General features: G+C 39.0%; 1 protein-coding gene across 1 annotated transcript in view; it reads right to left on the reverse strand.

Moving 5' to 3' along the window:
* The window catches only part of itga3b (integrin, alpha 3b), a 56,523-nt gene extending 50,952 nt beyond the window's left edge, over window positions 1-5,571 (reverse strand). Inside the window, exon 1 of the mRNA XM_036572178.1 lies at window positions 5,265-5,571. Coding sequence (XP_036428071.1) covers window positions 5,265-5,437 — 173 coding nt within the window. The 5' untranslated portion in view covers window positions 5,438-5,571. The remainder of the gene's footprint in view (window positions 1-5,264) is intronic.
* Between the last annotated feature and the right edge of the window lie 17,487 nt (window positions 5,572-23,058).

Raw genomic sequence — 23,058 nt, forward strand, 5'->3', positions numbered from 1 at the left:
TAGCTGAAAGTGAAGTGAGTTTGGCCTCAGGACAGATTTCCTGTTCCAGCAAAAAGTCAGAAAGAGTCCCTGAAGTCTTCTAGTTGATTTTCTATGTTAAAGTCGGTGACATAGGAAGCCATTTGAAGTCATCTTAGTGTCAGCGAAATGACTGTAAAAGTGTTGGAACTGGGTGCTTTACTCTAATCTGTGTTTAGGTATCAAATGCAGCTTATGAAGACCCCAGACTCATGTCAACCAGCATGTCACTTGAAATCATTTACCATCATGGAATGCAGGATTTGCTTTGAATAGCATACACCTGAACCTGAATCAACCACTATCACCACAGCTTGAAAAAAAAGCATGTTGGAGAGTTGCCAAGTCTGCAGACTCAAGCAAGACATCCGGTATTTCTACTCTAGACACATTATTACTTGTTTATATCTCTATACATAACATTTTAAGTGTTTTTCTCTTTACACAACTCTTCATTACAGATAGCATAATTCAATAAATCGGTGGGACACATACTGGCGTCTGTTTTTAAGAGCCACTCAGAACAGTGGACCGATGGGAGCTGATGAGAAATATGGGAGGTGAACAGTTAAAAACAGAAGGCGAAGATAATAATTATTTATGCCATGGGGGGAATGTTTTGTTTGAGGGAGTTAAAATGTTTGAGGAATGCGAGTAACTAATAGGTCTAAACTGTAATTAACGGATAAAAGTTGTTTAGCTGCCAAGAAGTACTTTCTTGCACTTCTAACCTTCTTAAGCAAAACTACCGTCTGTTGTGTTGCAGTAAAAGCATTCTTTATATTTGATGTTGTCTATGGCCAATTTCTCATGAGGGATGCACAGACAAGCAGAAGGAGGGGGGAAAGACAGAGATGCTGGTTCATGTACAGAACCACCCCCTTACCCCTCTGCCAAGACATGTCTGATGTCTGAAGTTCGCTTCTGTAGATTCGCACTAGAGCTACCTAGCTAATATAGCAGTATACGGCAAGTGTGATGATTTAGACATGCAGTTTGCGCAATGTTAAATGTTGGCCATAAATTTCCATTACCTGTTAGCTACAGCAGCCTCAAAACTACTACTAAAAGAAGCAGACTTGGGACTGCAAACTATTGCTTTTGTACCACATCCAGTGCTACTATTCATTCACTCCAGAATATGTTATTATTGTAAGTATTTTTTTGACAATATAGTGCTTGAAACAATAGTGCCAATAATGCTAGCTGGAATGGAGACAGTGAAGAAAAGCCCTATCAAATGAAAAAGCTGAGTAACTCGGCTCGTGGCCTTGAGCCACGGTGCCACAGTGTTCAGCCAGCTGGTGGCTGGCTCAGCAACACCATTCTCAAGTTTAATTAAATGCTTGAATGCAGAGGAATCAGGCCATTGATGTGCGCTCACTTCACCAGCAAATTGCTGCTCTTAATAAACTCCATCGGAAGCAAAGGTGACTGTGTGAGATCGAGTCCAGTGTGTGCATATGTGTGTGTGGAGGCTCTAATATGGCACTAATCCTTCAGGGTTCAGGATGTCTGTGAGGCAGCAGGTTCCCAAGCTCTCTCTCCCAGGCCTGTCCCAACCTGTAACCTGGCAGGTCCTCTGAGCAGGCAATGATGAAGCATTCCCCACATTCCTCAGGGTCAAGGGCCTAAAAGAGCCAATGAGAGGCCAGAGAACAGCCTCAGTCCTCTACCAGTCAAAAGAACATACAAAGAACCTGGAGACCCTCCACAGGCAGAAAACAAGACAGGGAAGGTGTATGAAGTTGGGAATAAGGAGGAATGTGTGTGTGGGGAGGAGGGTTAGTTTCCTAGCAGTATCTGGGTTTAAAGAGTAGGGGTGGGCAAAATGATGACATGTTACTGTTAACATGATATATTACACCACAGTACACTTTTCTGAGTGCACTGTAAGTACTGCCAGTATTTCCATAAAACTGTCCAGCTGCATGCTCCAATAGCTGTCCAAGCATGACCAAACTAAGGTTTAAACCAGCCCGCAAAGAATAATCGCTGTTGTAACTGTCAGATCAAAACTGCACAGTAACACAGAGTTGACTGGATTGGATCCATTATGCCATTATTTTATATTTTCATTAGTATATTTTAATTTTTTACCCACTGTTTGATTTTTCCTTCTGTTCCTTATTGTGTTAACTTACAGTTTTTCGTTTTTTAAAAAGTCAGTAGATTAGTTGGATGCCATGCTTCATGCTGACAAATAACTTTCATGGCCATAAACCACGTCCCCCATCTTCACAAAATCTTCAAGAGGAAGTAGCTGAGCTCACTCTTCATGTGAATTCTTTCACACAATATTCATGTTAACATTTACACACATTATTTCATGTGAACTCTTTCACACACTCTTTAAGGGTGAAATCATTCATTCGTAATTGAACAGAAATTGGAAGATTGACATGACTGTTCCAAAATAAGCAATAAAAGAAAAAAAAATCAATATTCAAAAATACCCATGTAGTAGGACACATTATGTACATTTGTTCCATGTCTTTTCATGTTTGAACCTTTACTGCTTCAGTATACAGCAAAAAATAACTGGCTACTGTCTATTACTACAACACTTTTGTAGCAATGGCAACTACAGTATTTATCCTTTGCCATACTTAAGTTACAGCAAAGAACATCTTGCACTTCTATTCACTGCTCCAAAACCAGCTCTCTATGCATACTGGAACTAGATGACAAACAAACTCTGTTATACTGGAGCTTCTCAAATAATGGCTAAATGCTAGCAGGCTGGATCTCATGTCTCTGTGGTGAGGCAGTGGAGACACTGGATTTTGCTATAAAACTGGGTGACAGAAAATAAGATCCCTCTGTTAACACTGGACACACGGCAACTTGAGCTAGTGCATTCCAATCTCCCAGGATATGCAGCAGGAAGAGCAGTGTCTGGACAGTGTCCTCAACCGGCCAAGAGGGCCTATATAGCAACAAAAAACTGCTTTTTCATGTACTCAAACTGAAATTGTTTCACAGGGTAGCACACATCTGCAAACAGGATATTAGTTTGCCAATGAAACCATCATGAAAAAGCCCTCCTTTGTCTTTTTTAATTCTGCACCTTTAAGATCGATAAATGTAAATGACTGCTGTTTTGATTGGCTGTCCTGTATAGTGCTGCATTCAAAAGCAGTCCAGGCTATAATGTACAGACAAAAGTTTTTACTGAAATATTCAGGAGTGTCTGAAAAAAAAACAAGGACAGGCACTCCTTTCAGATGTCTGGATACTCTTAATACTGGAAAGACACTGGAATATTGGATGCTGGTAGTATTTGCTTCCTGACAGTCAGGAACAGCAAATGACTTCACTGTTGACCCTACAACGACAGGCACTCGGCAACACTCCTCATCCCTTGAAACAAATGGCTGGTTTTGCAGCTTCCATACATGGACCGTATGACCTGGTAACACTTTTGAATATTTAATGTTTTTGGTTTATATAGTGAATCAAAGTGCATTACGATGAATGCAAAATCATTCTAATTTCAAAGATCACCTGGTGCACTAGTGATGTTTTATGGCCTATGTCAAATGCTGTATGAGAGGCAGACAGCACTGTTTATCAGTCAACACTTGAGATAATGAATGCAGCCAATTTACTGGTGTGTAAAGCACCTTACAAGGTCCTGCTTCAGGGCCAGTCTGTTAAAATGAAGGTAGCTGGGTTCCCTTCCATCTTACTATTTGCATCTCCCTAGTGATCCCCATGTCCCTAGATGGCTGGGAGCGATGGGCAATTGACGTTACTATGTGGCCCCCATCTACATGTTACAAACAAAATGCAATATAGAGCATCAACCCAAAAATCACTTTGAAGCAGCATGGTTCACTCGCTGCTCATTCTGAAACAGCTGATGTCTTTTTAGCTGAAATCGGCACCGTACAGATTACGTTTAAAGCAACGCCAACAAGAAAACTATGGGTCTCATTAAATACCACTGTCCTTTGAAGGGCCCTCACTGTGTGCAGATGCTGCATGATGATAGCTTCATCTCAGTTGAACAGGAAATACCAAATAAGGGCAGAGCAACAGGGTCCTCGCAGAGTAACCAGGGAACACCCAACCATCGCACAATACAAAGAGGCTTACAGCTTTGAAAATGCTTTGACAGAATCTTTCCACATACCTGCAGGGTCGATATAAAGGTTATGACTTTAGCATCTAGAAGACTTTGTCTGTTTAAATCAATGGTGAGGTTTAAATGTACCATCAGAAAAAAAGTATTTTCCCAATCTACAGCACAATTCACAGGCAAGCAAACTCTCTTCAAACCTCATGTAATTAAATTATGAATGACTTCTCCTTATGCTGTCTCAAACTTTGTAAATGCTGAAATCACAAAAGTGCAATATACTGCAGTTTAAAAACGAATAAAATTAAATGTCAGCAGTAATTTAAACAGGGCAGGAGTCATGGGACTAAAAGGCCAGGTGGTCTGCACGTAAAATTACATTTTACAAGCGTGCTACTCCGAATATTCACACCAATTAATAACATGTCCCCTGGCTCAGGCTTTCTTTGGGATGTGGCCCCATACTATCTCATTTCACCTGCATTCACCCACAGTTACATTTACTGTTTTGTGCCCTGAGGCTATATCTCAGCCTAAGAGCAGCATTCCAGCTTTCTGTCAGCTAATGCTGGTGCCTGCATTCGCATTACATCGTGAACAACTTGTACTGAAAAGCTGACAGAAATACTCACGCACAACTAGCTAAAACACAACATATTGAAAAAGCAACGCACGTCCATCAGTGGGGAGGAGGAGGCTATAGTTTTCCAATGTAAGGCATTGTGGTCATCTGAGGCTCAAGGTGGAAAGTCACATTAGGCTATGTGAACACAGAACAAACTCCCAGCGAGCTAAACAGACATGTGTAAAATCAGCCCCCTACATTAACAGCCCACAGTCGGTTTACCTCAGAAGTGAGCAGCTCTCACACAGAGCAAAGTGAACACACCAAAGAAAAGTGGAAACAGGCTATGCTATCCAGCAAGTGCTGACCGGCGAAAAACTCCAACCTTTTAACAAGACTTTTACACAAAAAACATGACTGCAGTATGGTTTAGTGCTAAATGAGTAGATGTAACTGTCATATTCTCAATTTATTTTCTAATTTTGCGCCACACAACAAAGGGGCAACGTTATTATACCTGCAACGTACGTAACTACAACCTGTTCGTCAACCTTCCGAACCTGCGTCCGACTAAAGGAAGGAAAGAAAGGTACTCACAGGTACTTCTTTGCCTTTTCAGTCTGTTCATGCTGCGCGACGGAAAAACCAAAGAAACTGCCTTTAGTTTTTCCCTCCTTGATGACCGGGAAACGCACGTCAATGTTAAATCCACAGCCCGGCTGAACGGCGTAAATCACGAACAGGCACAAGTGCAGCGCGCTGGGAGCCATGTTTACCCCTGCTCTCTGCTCTCACTCAGTCCCAATGAAAACGGGATATACAGACGAGCTCCCTCAGTCACACGCCATAGGAAAGCTCCCGCATAGTGAGCGCTAGATGCTCGCTTTCTCTCTCTCCACCTCCCGCCTTCTACCTCTCCCCCACCCCCCCTGTCATTCACCACAGCCCCCCCACACTCCCTTCAAGTCATTCACCACAGCCCCCGCTACTGCACCTAGAAATAGACTGAGTGGTAGTCGATGGCTCAGATAAATTTGTGCCTTTGCATTGGCAAATTGATAACGACAAGAAGACTCTCGCCCTGTCACCTGTTGCAGCCGTTCCAAAGGGAAACTTACTACAAATTAGTTATTACAAATCTGCTGCCTGAAAACTTATTTTTCTGAAATCCATTCATGGCGGAGAGGTAGGCTACATGCACTATGTTGGAAGAAAAAATAGTACCTCAGCAAAACTATTTTTTGTCAGATTTACTACTCTTTTATTAACAATACATATAAAAAAATCATATAAATAAAATTATTTTTACATATAAAAATATCCTTATGTTGACTGGGTGGTTTGGATAGTCAGTAAAATGGCTGTATTCACATCGCAGACATTAGGACTCCTGGTTCTTATCACCACCACTGGAAAGAAATCTGAGTCATTAAGTTTCTCTACAATGCACGATTTGACACCAAAACACTCTAATTATTTTGTTTACATCTCAGTGATTGAATTATGTGGAGATTGTGAAAAATCAAAATGATTCCCCTTTAACTTCTTGACCCCTCTGTCTTACGTTTCCCACACTTTAGTTTCTCTATTTCTTTCTACAAGAAATTGAAAAAAAGAAAAAAAAATGTACCAAGAATTTAAGTGTCAACCTTCACGTCCCTCAAGAATGACTTGTTTTATAACTGCCAGCTCTATCACAATCTCCTAAACTGTTTCTGGAAAATGTAATCCTGCCTTATAATCATATAAAACCTCTTACTCATGTTCTCATATCCAAAATCCTGTTTGTGTCCCACACAATCAGTAGTGCACAAGATATTTTTTTCTTACTATCTTTTATCCTTAAACTACTGTCTTACTATTCATTTTTTATTTTGTTTTCAAATATTTGGTAACAACTAAATTGGATAACTACAATGACATTAATATGTACAGGCATGCAGAGTTTTGGGTACCCCTGGTCAAATTTACTATTACTGTAAATAGTTAAATGAGTAGAAGATGAACTGATCTCCAAAAGGCATAAAGGTAAGGACAAACATTCTCTTCAACATTTCTTCTCATTTTAAACAAGATTACTGTATTTCTTTGTACAATTTTACAGTGAAAAAAGGAAAGGAGCACCATGCAAAAGTTTGGGCACCCCAAAAGATTTGAGCACTCAGATCCTAATTAGCTTATTAGGGCTACGGCTTGTTCACAGTCATCATTAGAAAAGGCCAGGTGTGGCAAATTTCAAAGCTTTCTAGATACTCTGACTCCTCAAACCTTATCCCAACAATCAGCAGCCAAGGGCTCCTCTAGGCAGCTGTATAGCACTTTGGAAACTAAAATAATTGATGCCCACAAAGCAGGAGAAGGCTATAAGAAGACAGCAAAGCCATTTCCTCAGTTTGTTATGTAATGAAGAAATAGCAGTTAACAGGAATGGTAGAGGTCCATTTGAATTCTGGAAGACCAAGAAAACTTTCAGAGAGAACTTCTTGTGGAATTGCTAGAAAGGCAAATCAAAACCCTGTTTGATTGCAAAAGACCTTCAGGAAGATTATGCAGACCCTGGAGTGGTGGTGCACTGTTGTACTGTGCAGCAACACCTGCACAAATATGATCTTCATGGAAAATTTCCTGCATCCTCACCATAAACTTCAGCATCAAAAGTCTGCAAAGGAACATTTGAACAAGGCTGATGCATTTTAGAAACAAATTGTGCGAACTGGTGAAGTTAAAATAAAAGTTTTTGGCCATAATGAGCAAAGGTGCAAAAAAGCATGCTTTAGGCTTATGTTGCAGCCAGTGGCACAGGAAACATTTCACTGGTAGAGGGAGGAACAGATTCAATTAAATACCAGCCAATTCTGGAAGCAAACATCACACTGTCTGTAAAAAAAGCTGAAGATGAAAAAGACAACAGGATATTGGGCCTCATTCACCAACCGTTCCTAGGAAAAAAAATTCTTAAAACCCTCTGATGCTTAAAACCCATGAAGATTCTGACATTCACCAGTGTTCTATTATTTAGGATTTGTTCTCACATAAGAACAGAATCTACGCACACTCAAGAACGCAAACGTGTGAACAATTCTGTGGTTTAAGAACACGTAATGAATCTGAAGTAGACATTTGTGAATGAGGCCCATTGGGAATTAAACTTGATTTGTCAAAAGATAATTGGCCTTTTCTTAACTTTGTTCTTGAGAAGCGTCCTAAGAAAAAGTCTAGGTCAGATTTATGACGTGTTCTTAAACTGCAGAAATGCTCACACCTTTGCGCTCTTGAGTGTGATTAGATCCTGCTCTTACCTAAGAACAAATCCCAAATAAGAAAACACTGGCAAATGTCAGAATCTTCATAAAAACTGTAAGTGGGTTTAAAAAGACATTTCTTCTTCAGATCGGTTTGTGAATGAGGCCAAATATTTGTATCTGCAGCACATTTTTACTTTTTGTTGCTTAATACTGGATAATAGTGGATTTTTATGTTTAGTTTAAAACATCTAGGACAAATTTAACTGCTGAGATTTTCTGTCTCCCTAAACCTAATCATTAGAGGGCCCACATTTCTTGGAAAGCTGCTTCGGGACAATATCTGTGGAAAAACTGTCATACAAGTAAAACTGAATCGAAATGGATTAATTTGTTGATAGTGTGTGTATGAGAAATACAATTCAAAAATATTTAAAAGCAATTACGTTTTAGTGCTTTACTTTAGTTCGCACTGTGATGTGAATGGATCTCACAGCAGATCTCTTAATAATAAATATTTTTTTGAGGGAGAACAGAGGCTCCTGACCTCCCCCAGACATTCTGATTGGCACATCGCTGCCCTCACATGACAGTCCAGATATGAGACCCTCCTTACAGCACTGTTTATTCAGGCCATCAAACACTGCCAGCCAGTCATTACAGTGCTAACCTCCTTACTGAGGAGAATGGGGGAGGACAAAGGCACTGAGATGAATCAATTTCCTCACTCCTTTCATGCTGTTAGCATTACTCAGTTATTCAGTTATGTTGGTAAGTGAGCTTTTAGGGGGGTGCATACCATTTTGCTTCATCAAGCTAAATCTTAACAGGTCCTACATACACTAACATTCAAAACTCAATAGTACATCAGACCCTGCCATTCAGAAAACATCACTGTGCTGTTCACACTGGTGTCCAATTCTGTTCCACTGACTACTGCCCACATTCCTGAACTTTGTATGTGCATCATAAACAGACGACTACAGAATGAATAAATAAAATGAATCTGTGTAAATAAGCTAGGTCATCCTATTATTTAGTTAGCTACGCTAGTTACTTGGAGCTTGCTAGTAGCCTAAACTAGCTACAGGCTTTCAGCATCGACAACAACACAAAGTAAATTAAAGTTGTTAGCTCACAATGAAACCTCCAATTTAAGGTGATCTGGCTCCAACCATCAAAAGTGGATAAAATCACACAGCATGGCTGCTGCTTACAGGTTGCGGTTGGGGTTGTGATGCCAATAAAGTTAAAATAGCCCTCTCTTCTGTCTCTTCAGTGTGAAACGTTGAGTGAGGCCTGCTCGATACTGTCCAAGGTTTGAGAAACTGTCCAGAGTGAAATGTGCAAACTAACAACTTTGAATTAAAGTTGTCCAGGATTTTGTTAAAGTTGGCTTCCTATTCGCCAGCTTGTTTAGCAAATTTTCCGTTCCAGTTTAAATGGTGGTGCAGTTACATTCTTACATTCTGTCGCCTGTACAAGCTTTTAGGGTGGAATGGAAGTTCAGAAACTTCAACCTTGGTTAAAAATGGTTAAACATGCCCGTTGTAAGTTGGAGCTTCCTTGGAAAGGGTATAAAAAGTGTCGACATCCCCTTCACAGTCTGGAACAGTATATTTCTGCACATAGGCTGCCATTTTCTTGTTGTTGCTATGTTGTATATTTTAGGGACCTAAATATTACATTACATTATAGTCCAAGATTTTGGAATTGGTCTGTTTTACTGCTGCTCTTTTGCAAATGCAAAATATTTATTTGAAGGAGGAGACAGCAATGTTTGAGGTTCACTGTATGTCAGTTCTTTGCAGTAAAATAACAAAAAGGCAAAGAGAAAGATTTAAGACAAACATCAATAATTTGGAGGCGAACAGACTTATTTTCATTTATAAACACTCGCAGTGATTTCCTGATACGTTTAATCTGCAACGAGAAACTATCAAACACTAAAAAGTCGCGAAGCTGAAGTCAGTTTCGTGTTTGCCAGCTTCTTGTTCATTATTTTCCCATTCCACCTTAAATGGTGCAGCAGTTACATTCTGGCTCCTCAGGCACCATTTAAGGTGGAACAGGAAAATTAGAACAGTAAGCGAGAAGCTGACTACAGCCTCGTAAAAAAATTTATGTTTAGAGACATTTTACAAGAAACTAACTTATTTTACTTTTGAGGAAAAGTTTCCTGCTGGAGATGTGAGAAAAGCAGCTATAGCTGAGCTAAAGCTTAAAGCAGAGCAAAGTAAGTCTGTGTTTTATATTTTTTAGCCTGTACTAACACATTAGCACATACTGAGACGCATTAACAGCCACTGGCTCTTCTCGTTTGGGTTGCCAACCCCTGCCAATGTAAATACAGTTTCCGATTCAAGGGTAGCTTTAAAGAAGCTGTAGTGAAGTGATATGTGTAAACATGGAACGCATTAACCCCCTTGACCACAGGCACACATGGATCTGGACTGGGTTTTTAAAGAGATCAGCATAGTCAATTTGATTGGATATCGTCACAGTACATTTGTATATATATATATATATATATATATTTTTTTTTTTTGTTACATCAGCTAACAGACACCTGCATTGGTTGGCACTGGTGGGAATGAGAGGACTTGATCTGCTTGGATATTGTTTCAGCACACTTTCAGGCCACTAGAAATGAACATATCTCCACATGGCTAAAAAAAGAACATGCATCCACTCTCTTTTCACTGATCCTGAACGGCCCAACCCTCCCACTCTCAATACGTCTAACCTCTACAGAGCTTTGCCCCCTTTTGAAGGAGGAAATACGCCCAAGTCTCTGCTAAAATGATGGCTTTGTAGATAGCAGATCATGGTATGCATTCCATTGCCCAACGAACGTCTGTCCCTGCTTCCGTTCACTGAAATATATAAAGGACCTTCAGTTCATGGGAAAATAGCCAGCAAATAAAGAGCGATCTTTTCTAGAAGATATATTAAGTAATATTTTATCATCCTTCTAATTTTGGAGCCCTGATATATAACTCTAATTACAGCTTTTTGATCTAATCAAGGTTAGAGCATAGAAAGGACTCGAGACAGAAGTTTTTCAAATAAGTAAATGTTTCAGGAAACGCTGTAATTGTGCAGAAGGGCACTGGTGCCTTCACATGACCTTCCTGACAAAATTAAAGCACAGAGAAAACTAATTTTTTAGGAAAATTCTGCTGTACAGTGAAATCTGTTTTTTATTGCAAGTATTAACTTATCACATAAGGATAACATTTCATTATTACGATAATGTATACTCAAAAATGAGTATTCTTTATATCTTTACTCAAATCAAAAACTCATAACCTTTTTGTTTTCATTTGTTTTGTATTGCCTTTACATCGTATGAACATTGGACCTATATAACTGGTCTGAAATGTCTTGTTTCATTGCCATACATTAATGTTACAGTCATATGCAAAAGTTTGGCTGCTCCTGGTCAAATAACATTTTGTTGATGAAGTGAAAAGAAGTACACACCCTCTACAGAGAACACACTTCTGCACAAGGTCAATGCACAATCACTGTTTATTTAGGCTATGAGACCTTTTTATATTCAATTTTTTCCCAACATATTAAATGTCGGTACTCAGCTTTAGTCATGCATAAAAACAAAAAGACTCTGAATGATTCTGTTTGAGCTTTTGAGTAATGTTGTAATTCTGTCTGAATGAAACGGATAATTTGAATTAAAGCAACTTTAATACATGCAAGTTTTTTTGACCTGCTACATTTTGATGTGAGTTGAAAGAGATTTTGTACTGTATCACATAATAATTGACAAGCAGAGAGCTTTGTGGAAGAAAGAAGTGGCATAGTTTACAGAGCATTACTTGCCAAAATTCATTGACCTGAAATGACCTTTAGTTAAGTCTATCTAGAACACTAAGATGTCCAGCTAGTGGACCTGCCTATAAATAAGGTCTCTATAGTCAGTGACACAGTGACTGAAAGAGGCCTTGTTTTGGTGCAAGAGACCAACCCATGGGTACCGACGACAGCCACAAGAAGGAAGATGGTGCCCTAGCCTCACACGCCGACGAAGGCCGCGAGTGACAGTGGGAGGGAGACATCAGCTGCAAGAGAGGGGGGGAGAACAAAGATGCCTCCGGCATCCTTCCTTTACCCACAGGCCATGCTACAGATGGATTCTGGGATTCACTTAGTCTATTGGGAATGGTAAAGAAATGGATTTGACAGAGGACTCCGAGCACAAGTGCAGATTAATGGAACCAATGAATTACAGCTAAACATTTAAGTGGCAACACTGGCGCATTGCAAATTGCAAGCATATTTTTTATGTTTGTTCTCAGTCAAAATTTTGGTAGCCAAAACTTATAGCACTGATTAAAAATCCCCTGGTACAGCAGTATTTTGGAACTCCTGCTCACACTACCATCTCCTCAGACGCATTCTTAGCGCAAATGCCGAAGGCCAAATTCGTATTTTCTGACTTTAAACACAAACACAAAGTCCTGTCCAAAGTCTTAACTCCAAGCTAGTGGTGGTGTATATTCACATTTGTTGGCTTCTCCAACTTAAACAGGAAAACTTTTCACTTCTGTGTTGCACTTTTCCTACTGTAAAGATCTTAAGTTAAAGCCTGTCTCTGAATCCTGTTGAGAAAATTATTCATCTGTCTGCCTGCTGACCTCATTAGCTTTCTTAAGCAAGGGCAGCATATATTCAAACTGTTAACTAGACCTACATTCATTTTGCAATGAAGGGGTAATGTCATGTGTAGCAGGGGTAGTGCCACACCTCCAAAGGTGGTGGTGCAAAATGTATTTAGTAAAAACAAACAACCAAACACTCAAACAAACACTCTTGCCTAAAGCATGCTAAAGGAACAACAGCTAACTGACTTTGCTAGCTCACATCTTCGAAGATCCAGCTTAACCAAGTCAGCAGTAAGAAATTGTCCAGCTAACATTTAATACATTTCACATAGTACGGTAACATAAACTAGTTGATAGCCTACATAATTAACATGTTGGTAAAATGAATCAAGTTATCCATAACCATATACCAGAGGAAGAGGGGGGCAAATCCTGGGTTGATGGTGTTCCTAATTTTGCAGAATCTAGATTTCTTGATGAGGGCATCACTGCAGACATGCTTCTGTGTTTTATTGGTGTCTAATGGATTTTTTTTTGTGGAACTGCTACATCAAACCCTTTATTAATCAATATGGAAAAAACTGTAGTCTTCAAAACAGGTAATGTCTGTCTGCACAGTGTCATATATCTTTAACCCCTCAAGCTGAATCTCAGATTCTTGGGTGCCATTCTAAGCACCAACACCAGAAATGTAGACCATAGTTCACTTTGGTCTACTGTGTCCCCTGTAAGATGAGTAGAAACACCTTCTCTATTAATCTATTAATCTTACTGACAGCAATGAACCGCCAAGTATGTATTACGCATGTATTTGAATGCTATTCAGCCACAAAGCCCCCATGATGTACATTGTACAATGGATGGCTAATGGAGCCTCCTAATTGAGCTGTTGGTAGGAAAGTACTACTGCATTTAGCACAATTAGTGGAGCACTTGCACTGCCTGGAGTTCCTGAGATGCACGCTAACAGTATAAGGCATGCTAACAGTGCTATAACAATAGGCTAACCTTCTATTGGTTCCCCAGACCCTCTGTAAACTAACACCAGTTTCAATGTGCTTGGGGGGACAAAAGCTCCTAACGCTGCCGACTCCACCTCAGAGACCCCCAGTTCAACCACAATTTACACATGGAATGTAATCAGAACTGTGGCTTCAAGCTAGTGCTCCTTCCCTCCCACCCACCTCAGTTAATATTTCTCTTTTTGAGCACTTAACTAGCTCTTTTATGCTCTGTTCATTTACTAACTACAACTTAGCCCTTAAAAGTATGGGAAGTTATTATTGTATTGAATAAGTAATTACACAATGGCATAGTTAGTTACAGAGGTGGTCATGAAAGGAATTTTCTCTTGCACTTCCTATTTTTTTGTTTGCTTTTATGTTAAACAATGACAAACACATTTGTGACAGACACACATTTTTTAAAAATCAAATTCAAATCACAATAAAACATTTTTTGTATCACTTAAAAACACAATTATGGTTTTGATTAAAGGTTTGAAATCTTTGAAAACTTCTGACATGATTTCTTTGTCACAATAAGCCACATTTAAGAAATAATTTCTCTTTACATGTTCTACTTTATCATTTACTACTTCATTTTTCTTTTCTTTTCTACATTCTACCTTACCATTTACGAATCTCAGCAATGTTATAATGTTATAATACTACTTAGCATTAGACATATGGCACGTCCATTACTTGGTGTTTAAAAACCAATAGATAAAAGAGTCAACCTTTACCTAACCCAAGGGCACGTCTGGTCAGGATCAGTTCAACCTTTTGGTTGACAAGACTAAAGATAAATGAGGGATAAGATCCCATATCCAAACTTATTTTAGCTTTCAAACTCCACAGTCTCATCCAATGCATACAAAAACTGGCCTTGCCCTTAAGAAGTGAACTCTTTGGCCTTTGTCTGTTTCTTTCAGGCCACTGAGGGTTATCAGTTTGAAATAAACTCCACCCTGTCAGGTGATGAAAACAAACAGAACAGTATTAATGGACAAAGTGAAGGGTACTTAAGACACAAACCCATAGTAACTAAACTGGGCAGTGAGAAATTTGGGTGAGGAAAACTATTGTGTCCTCAAAAGCAAACAGTGTCTGGACTAGCAGAACAAAAATACACGAAACAGCACACAATCAGTGTAGGTAAGACAGTTAGCTAAATTATTGCCGCCACTGCTGGAGAATTTCATAAAATGTCATGCAGTTGCAATTACGAAACTTTACAGAGGGCTGTTTCATAAGTTAATGCCTCAGAAGGCAGTGACGTGATGAAGGTAGCTGCAACCGAATCGCATTTGAAACACACTTAAAACGTAGCGATACATCATGTCATTGCCAAGATACCACACCTTACTGCTAGTTATTAGCATTTTTTACCGAGCCTTTTAAGAAGGCTATGATACTTCTACGCTGCCTTCAAAAATTTGGACATGACTTCCTGCCTCAAAATACTATATGAGTAGGCAGCATTTATTACGTTCCCGACACAGAACTTCTTCCTACATCTGTCTTCCCGATGAGAGGGAGAAAGAAATGAAAAAAAGACAGAGAGAGAAGAGAGAAAGGTAGATTAACCTAGCTCACGTTAAGTTAGATAGATTTTACAGTTTAAAAGAACATTTATGTTGTAGCATTATTCTCTATTGATGTTCATGGAGAATTATTATTATTACTATTTATTTATTTAATTTATTTATTTATTTATTTTTTAAAAAATGATCCAGCTAGCCTAACATTAATGCTAGCAAACTTAGTGAATCATAATACTGGTAGCGTTACTTCAATAAACATAAGTAAAATAATTGCCAACAATTAAAACAAAGTAACTTTTTGAAAGGTTACTTTTGAAAATGTAATTTTCGGGTTGGGGGATGTCAGTGAACTGTGCTTTTGGGGGTGGGAGGGCTGACACTGCTGCTGAAAAAATCTAGAGGAAACACTGTCTTGGGTTGCAGTTAAAAGACTTTTTACAAGATTATAAAGTGACCTAGTAAAAGAGACCATTAGGCCTATTATGACCCTAAAAATAAAGGTGCAAAAAAAAAAGATTCTTTGGTACAATGAAAAAGAGGAGCTACTTTGGCCCCTTGACAACCTTTCAGTGTAAAGCTTCCATAAAAAACAAAAACACTCTGCCCAAGTAAATATCCATTTAGGAAGCTTTATTTTAAGAGTGCATTGTGCTGATGACGTCCAGCATATTGGACAGGGCTGCAAGGTTTAAAGCATGACCAGTGTTTCCCTCACCTAGACGGCAGCGCCTGCTGTTGTCATGGAGATCATGGTTGCTATGTGCACAGTGCTTTCCAAATGTCGGTCAGTGGAGGAAGACACTAAGCTCTTTTAAAGCCTTGCCAAGTTTCCCAGCTCTGATTATGAGCTTCAATGCACTGTTGCAAGAACAAATTTTTACAGTAGTCTGTCAGCCGGCCATCACCAGCAGGGTCAGTAATAATGAACTGGAAAACAGTTTATACAGAACTTCCTGTCTCTAGACAGAACAGTAGTGTTAGGTGCAGTGTGTCCAGACAGGGGGTCACACAGCTGCATAACAGGAGAACAGGAAAGTGGTTTTTATAAACAACCCCACAAAACACAGAAATTAGATTAAATGTCAGTCTGTCTTTCACTCTGGGACCAATATATCCTCATCCTCTTAGTTTTGACAAAGAGTTAAGAGAAAGCAACACATTTACACACACACACACACACACACACACACACACACACCCTTGTTTATATATAATCTCATGACATGAGGTCATACATATGACAAATATTATATATGCAATGTATATGTATAATAATGTATTTTATATGTATTATATTTAAGTATTTATGTAAGATTAAGATCAACTCAAAAATACTTTTACTCTTTCATTTAAAAAAAAGAACTTTGTGGCTGAATTAAGTAGTGAGAAGCACTTAAATTCTCAGGTTTTCAACGTTTTTGAACTGAAACTGCACAAAAGCAATACACACACTACTGGTATGCGATAAATAATGCCTCAGCCCTTTACAGGGCCTAATATCTGCTGAATCCTGGGCTTGCATTTCTCTACATACATACAGTGCGCCTAGGCAGTATAATCTGCTTAAGTAATGCAACAGACAAGAACTGCATAGGTAGCTATAGCAATAGTGAATTTATCATTTTGCCTATATGAGCAACTTAAATGCCCCTACTCTGACAAAAAATGTAACAGTTAATAGAAAGAATTACCTCCCCTGATGCATATTAGCAGGCAGTAAATTGCATGATAACCGGTTTGTTTACCCATTAAACTACAAGCTTATTATTCAGTTATTAATCTTAAGGTTTATTATCACCACTATAACACTACTAAGCAAATTATTTAGTTAAGGAAGGAATTGCAGAGCTTTAAATGCTGTGACCTAACAAAATTTAGGAGATTACAATTCAAACACTTAGCATCAGAGGAAGAAGAGGACTTGCAACAGAAGCCACAGAGGTGCCTAGAATGGCTCTGAAGGAGCTACACAGTTCAGTGGATGAGACTGGAGTGAAGGTGTACCAGTGTCTGTATGGGAGGGTGGCTGGAAAGAAGCCATTACTGAAGAAAAAACATAAAACACATTTGGAATTTTCCAGAAAGCATTACAGTGACCCAGCTAAAATGGGGGATAAATGTTTTGTGCAAAAATCACTCCCAAACAACGTGCTAAGCTGGTAGAAACTTAAAGCTGTTATTGCAGCAAAGCTGATTTGATGAAGTACTAGCCTGAAGAGGTTAAATACTTATGTCAGCGACATTTTTCATTTTTTTTAAAGATCTCCTGACAATAATGAATTTTGACTTTGAAAATGTACTTTAAAAGCACATTTGTTAACAGCATAAATACTGGCTGGAACAAGTGACCTGTAATCCTGACAAATCTGATGACTTTTAATCCCTTGTGTGGTCAGGACCCACCAGCAGGCCAAAAGTTTTATTATACATTTCTATAACCTACAAATAGCTCAATAAGTTTGCACTGACGTCCCTGTAGTTACTGAATAATAAGCCTTAGTATGTAATAAGCCTGGGATTTTAAGGGGTTAAAGGGGTTGAATACTTTTACAAGGCACTGTATATGAATAAGTTGTCTTAAGTCCCGAGGCATTTCCATTGCACTGTAGTTCAAAGTGGTGAGTTTGCAGCTGTGGCCATATGGCTTAGGGCCTGTCTACAAATCCCCTAACTCACAGTATGTGCTGCATATGTTTAACATATCAGGCATTTGACAATAGTGTGCCGAAATATGATACGCTTTTGGTAACCCATGTAAGGAAATCACTTCACATTGCTTTAACATTGTTCCCACGCTTTTTTAATCCCTAAACCTACTCTCCATGAAGAGATTTGTTAAGAATGGAAGATATGAAGGACTGTTAATATGCACCTTACGACAGAACACAAATTAATATTAATATAAATGAATATAGGGGCGTCAGACGTAATTATTTTCAAATAAAATAGACTGAAATAAGCTACAAGTTACAAAGCTAAAGTAGTTGTTTTCATTGACCAATTAGCATCATGCATGTCTAAACCTTTAAAATTAAGCAAAAAATAAAACACACATACGTATAATAGTAAAACAGGCAGCAGTATTTTGGACATAAAGCAGTTTTGGTTGGAATCTAACTGTCTAAAAGCCAATGCTTATTTACTTCATTTAATGTTTTTTACACATTACCTCTTTAACCAGTAGCAGGGCTTGTATTATAGAAGTAGTTCTAAACGGCACAAATGCAACTACATTTACTTGTTGCAGTGCAATATGCACAGGAAACAACATGTAGAAGATCAACAGCAAGGGAAACAAACAATGCAGGGCAGGGAACAAAGGCTAATAACGGACTGTAAATACACTGAACTCAAGACAAGAAACACCTGGACGGAAAGATTAAGGGGCAGAGTTACAAACGAAACACAGGTGTACATAATAAGGGGGCAGAGCTAGGGAGAAACGGGAGCTAGGGAGATGAGCAAGAGATTATCTGAGCAATAGATAGAAAGAGGAAAAACCTGACCGGGTAACATGTGACAATGCATGTATACGCATATTGTTAGTTAATATATGGTATACATATAATACATAGTTAATATTATTTACTATTCACAAAAATGGTTTATTTCATGAAATTCAACCGTGCTGTCGAAACCATAAACAGTACTAGTAAAAAGCATTAAATTCTAAGCAATTCCTTAATTAATGATATGATTGGCCTCTTTTGTCAGTAGCAGAAATGGCTCCAGAAAAAGGTTTTTGTTTGTTTGTCATTGACAATATGAGACAAATCCAACTTTTTAGTGAAGTAAAATAATGTGTTTGTTGGTTTTTGCCAGTTAAAGTGATTTGTTACTTTTTTTAATGCCAGAGACCACCGTTGATTTAATTCATTTCCAGTCAAATTTTCATTGTCATGAAAAAATTAGAAAGCATGTATTTAACAGAAAATCACACAGAAACGTCAACAATTAAATATAATATCAGATTTTTCAATATTTCGTTTGTACAACCACACTACAGCTTGCTTTCTTTTCGGGAGACTTGCTTTCAGTTTTTGAAAGCAATTTGCAGTGATATTTTTCCACATCTACAAAGTTCAGTCCTAGAAACTGGTTGCATTTTCTGTTTCTCACAATCCAAGTAATGCTAAACACATTTAGTGATGTGGAGGCCTCTGGTGTGGTCTGAGAACAGTCCATTGCTCTGAGAACACCAGCAGCTTTTTTGTTTGATTTACAAATGTATCTCCTGAAAAATAATGACTGTGTTGACAAAATTAAATAAATTAAGGATGGTCTTGACTACTGCACAGTACCCTATATCAGGAGCTACATTGTAATTTTTTTCTTATATGAAGCTTTGGCATTATATCAAAGAACTGCCCAGCTATCCTGTGTCCCACATTCAGGCATACAGTGTATCATTTGAACAGCTTGACATCATTATATTCTCTGTAGCAGAGGCCTTTTACATTTGTCACTGGCCTTGTTGGCTGCTGTGACAGTAAGGGTGATGTATGGTCATGGTGATAACAGAGTAAATGTAATTTAGCTGTAAGATCAGTGAATGATGATGCTATTATAAATTGGAGGAGATAGCCGGGTCTCTGGGCGGACAGAGGATAATATCAACAGCTTTGGGTAGGAGTCTGCCTTTTATGCTGGTCTAGGACGAGCTTCTGTGTTACAGACATCATTTCTGCACATAATCAAAATAAGAATCTTTTATTCCCCAATTACAAGATTCACAAGGAATTTTTATTGCTGCTCAATATAAATTCCACTGAGACAAATAGCATAAACGTTGTGCAGTGGATAATAAGGCAATATGTAAGCTTACATTATAATTATATAAGTGGCATATAGTTATAAAATAATAAACACTTTTGCTGATATTTTTTCAGACCATTTAAAAATGCCAGCTTCCATTTACATGATGTGAATAGACCAATACAAATGGACCAATAGAAATGTTCCAAAATTGCTTGAAATAAAATCTTCCTACATTAACTTACATTCAAATTAAAAATTGTTTTCTTTCTGTAAAGTTACCATTTTGGAGATATGAAACTTTGTCACCACAGCAACGGTTCACAATGTGGGTGTTACATATTATGCACATTTACATTGTACATATAAGCAGTGGCAAACTGTGACTATTACAGCAGGCCAGAAATGTCAAAATTCAGAAACGAGAGCTGCGTCCCAATTCAGGGGCTGCGTACTTCAGAGGCTGCATTTTAAGGCTCAGCGGCGCGACTAGGCTGTCCTATTTTGAAGGCTTCTTCATATGCGGCCGACAAATTTGTCCTTCTTTTCCATGGCAATGAAGTATCCAACGGACGGATCCTTCGCCAGCCAACATATCCCGAGGTTCATTGCGTGCCGGCAAGGATTTGAGAACGTGGCAGCATCAGCCGAGGAGAACATTTTTAAATTAATGTATTGGGTTTAAACTGATTTGAATAGCTAACGATACAGATGTTAAAAAAGCCAATGTGGTCTGAAGCGTATGCTAACGTTTGTTTTGTTTTAGGGAGCAAGGAGCAGACAGAAGCATCTCCAGCTCTAATAAATGAAAAAAATAAAAAACATAAAATCAAAGTTTCTGGCTCCGTCTTTAAAGAACTTTAAAATAACTTGACAAGAGTGGCGTGTCGTGACACACCGGTAAGGGCGGGAACAGCGGCGCTGTGACACAAACAGAAAATCCACCATAGAGCTAACCGTCTCATTTCTGTTCAGCCTTCGCGGGTCTATGCAGCCTTTATACAGCGTCCTTCGAAGGATGCAGCCCCTGAATTGGGACACAGTGGAGGTTAAAAAACACCTTTATGACAATGCTAATTTATATGGGTATTTAAGCTAACAGAAATTCACATCAACATTTCTTGGCCGTTCTAAATTAATTGTGGACATCTGAAGCCAATCTGGTATATTTGAAGCTTGTAACAGACATATTAACATATATTTTACCTTGTAGACGTTTCACAGTGACTCCATCAGAGCCCTGACATAGAGCTGTTTATTGCCTGAAGAAAATCGCCTGAAGAAGGCTTCATTTTATTAAACATTGCTGTGTGTGGTTGACACATCTGGGTCTCTAGTTCGTTTTTACTATGCACTGATTCACTACATACGGAGCTACTGAGTGAATCTGATGGCGAGCGCATGTGCATTTCCAGTGCTCCTGAGAGCGCTGTAGCCTGAGATTGCAGCAGCCTGAGTGTGCCGTGTCTCCGAGGTTGCAGATGGGTACTAAAGAAGTTGGGGGGGGGCTGTTTTCCCTCTGATGTAAACGCAGACTTTTTTTTATTGCTTTATTTATTGAACAATGTATAATGTTCATACAAGGGATTGACAATTTAATAACAACTGAGGGCACATGAGCTATGAAAAAGGACACTATGTCAATTTAAAAGTGTTAAAATGTTCAAGAGTAATGATTGCTAAAGGGTTTTTGGAATGAATTAAGGAGTGAATATACATTTCAAGGTCCTTTTTAAAAACAAAAAATATAGGACTTCTTTTCGAAAATTTACATTTGTGTATATAAATCAGTTTCTGAGTAAGGCTAAAGTCACAAACATAAACACAGACGTGAGGCTATCACTCAGTCAGTGATGTATCTAGGACTTCCGAAGGCCTAGAATGATCTTTTTTTTTCGCTTCTCTGTCTGGCAATCCGATGGACGAGTCTAGGTTTGGTGGTTGCCAGGAGAACGGTACTTGTCTGATTGCATTGTGCCAAGTGTAAAGTTTGGTGGAGGGGGATTATGGTGCGGGGTTGTTTTTCAGGAGTTGGACTCGGCCCCTTAGTTCCAGTGAAAGGAACTCTTAATGCTTCAGCAGACCAAGAGATTTTGGACAATTTCATGCTCCCAACTTTGTGGGAACAGTTTGGGGATGCCCCCTTCCTGTTCCAGCATGACTGCGCACCAGTGCACAAAGCAAGGTCCATAAAGACATGGATGAGCGAGTTTGGTGTGGAAGAACTTGACTGTCCTGACCTCAACCCGACAGAACACCTTTGTGATGAATTAGAGTGGAGACCGCGAGCCAGGCCTTCTCATCCAACATCAGTGTCTGACCTCACAAACGCGCTTCTGGAAGAATGGTCAAAAATTCCCATAAACACACTCCTAAACCTTGTGGAAAGCCTTCCCAGATGAGTTGAAGCTGTTATAGCTACAAAGGGTGGGCCAACATCATATTAAACCCTGTGGATTAAGAATGGGATGTCACTCAAGTTCATATGCGTGTGAAGGCAGACAAGCGAATACTTTTGGCAATATAGTGTATGTGATGATTATATTAAGCAAAAATGAACTAAAAATTACAGACATGTATTTTTTTAATTCACAGAAATCATTAGGCTTTCTCTGAAGGCCTAAAAGACCTTGAGAGGGGGTACCCAATTCTAGTCTTGGAGATTTAACACCCTTGGGAGATCCAGCATACTTGGCTCTTTATGGTTGGAGCTAACTTCTGCAGGCCTTGAGGGCTTCTAATACATCCATTAGAAAAAGCTCAAAACCAGCCTCAGACCAGCAACATCTCCCAGCATAACAGAGTATCATTTTGAAGTTTTCTTCTCAGGTTTATTCAACAGGAACCTCACTCCTCTGTGTTCTCTATTTAGCATCAGCCATTACACATGAGCGTATGGCTGTCCCTCACAGCGGTAAGAAATGCTAAAGGAGTCTGCTTTACTTCCTCTCCCTTTGATTTATAAAACTCATTCTTAGTCTCAGGAGACTGCTAGCACAGTACTTGTTCATGACCTGCCCCGAGTGACCTTTAAATAAACATATGCAGTAGACCCAGAGCAGGGAATTTGTTAGTCACACATGGGAGACCTGCTTTCAAGTGGCCTAGCTGATCTTTGTTCTGAAGCCTTGCAGTTGTTAAGGCTACGGTGGACATAACAGAGGTTTTACAGATTTATATCTACATGTTTTTCTCCAGTGCACCGCTAATATGAATGAATACAA

This window comes from Colossoma macropomum, unplaced genomic scaffold (assembly GCF_904425465.1).
Source record: "Colossoma macropomum unplaced genomic scaffold, Colossoma_macropomum, whole genome shotgun sequence".
Lineage (NCBI taxonomy): Eukaryota > Metazoa > Chordata > Actinopteri > Characiformes > Serrasalmidae > Colossoma > Colossoma macropomum.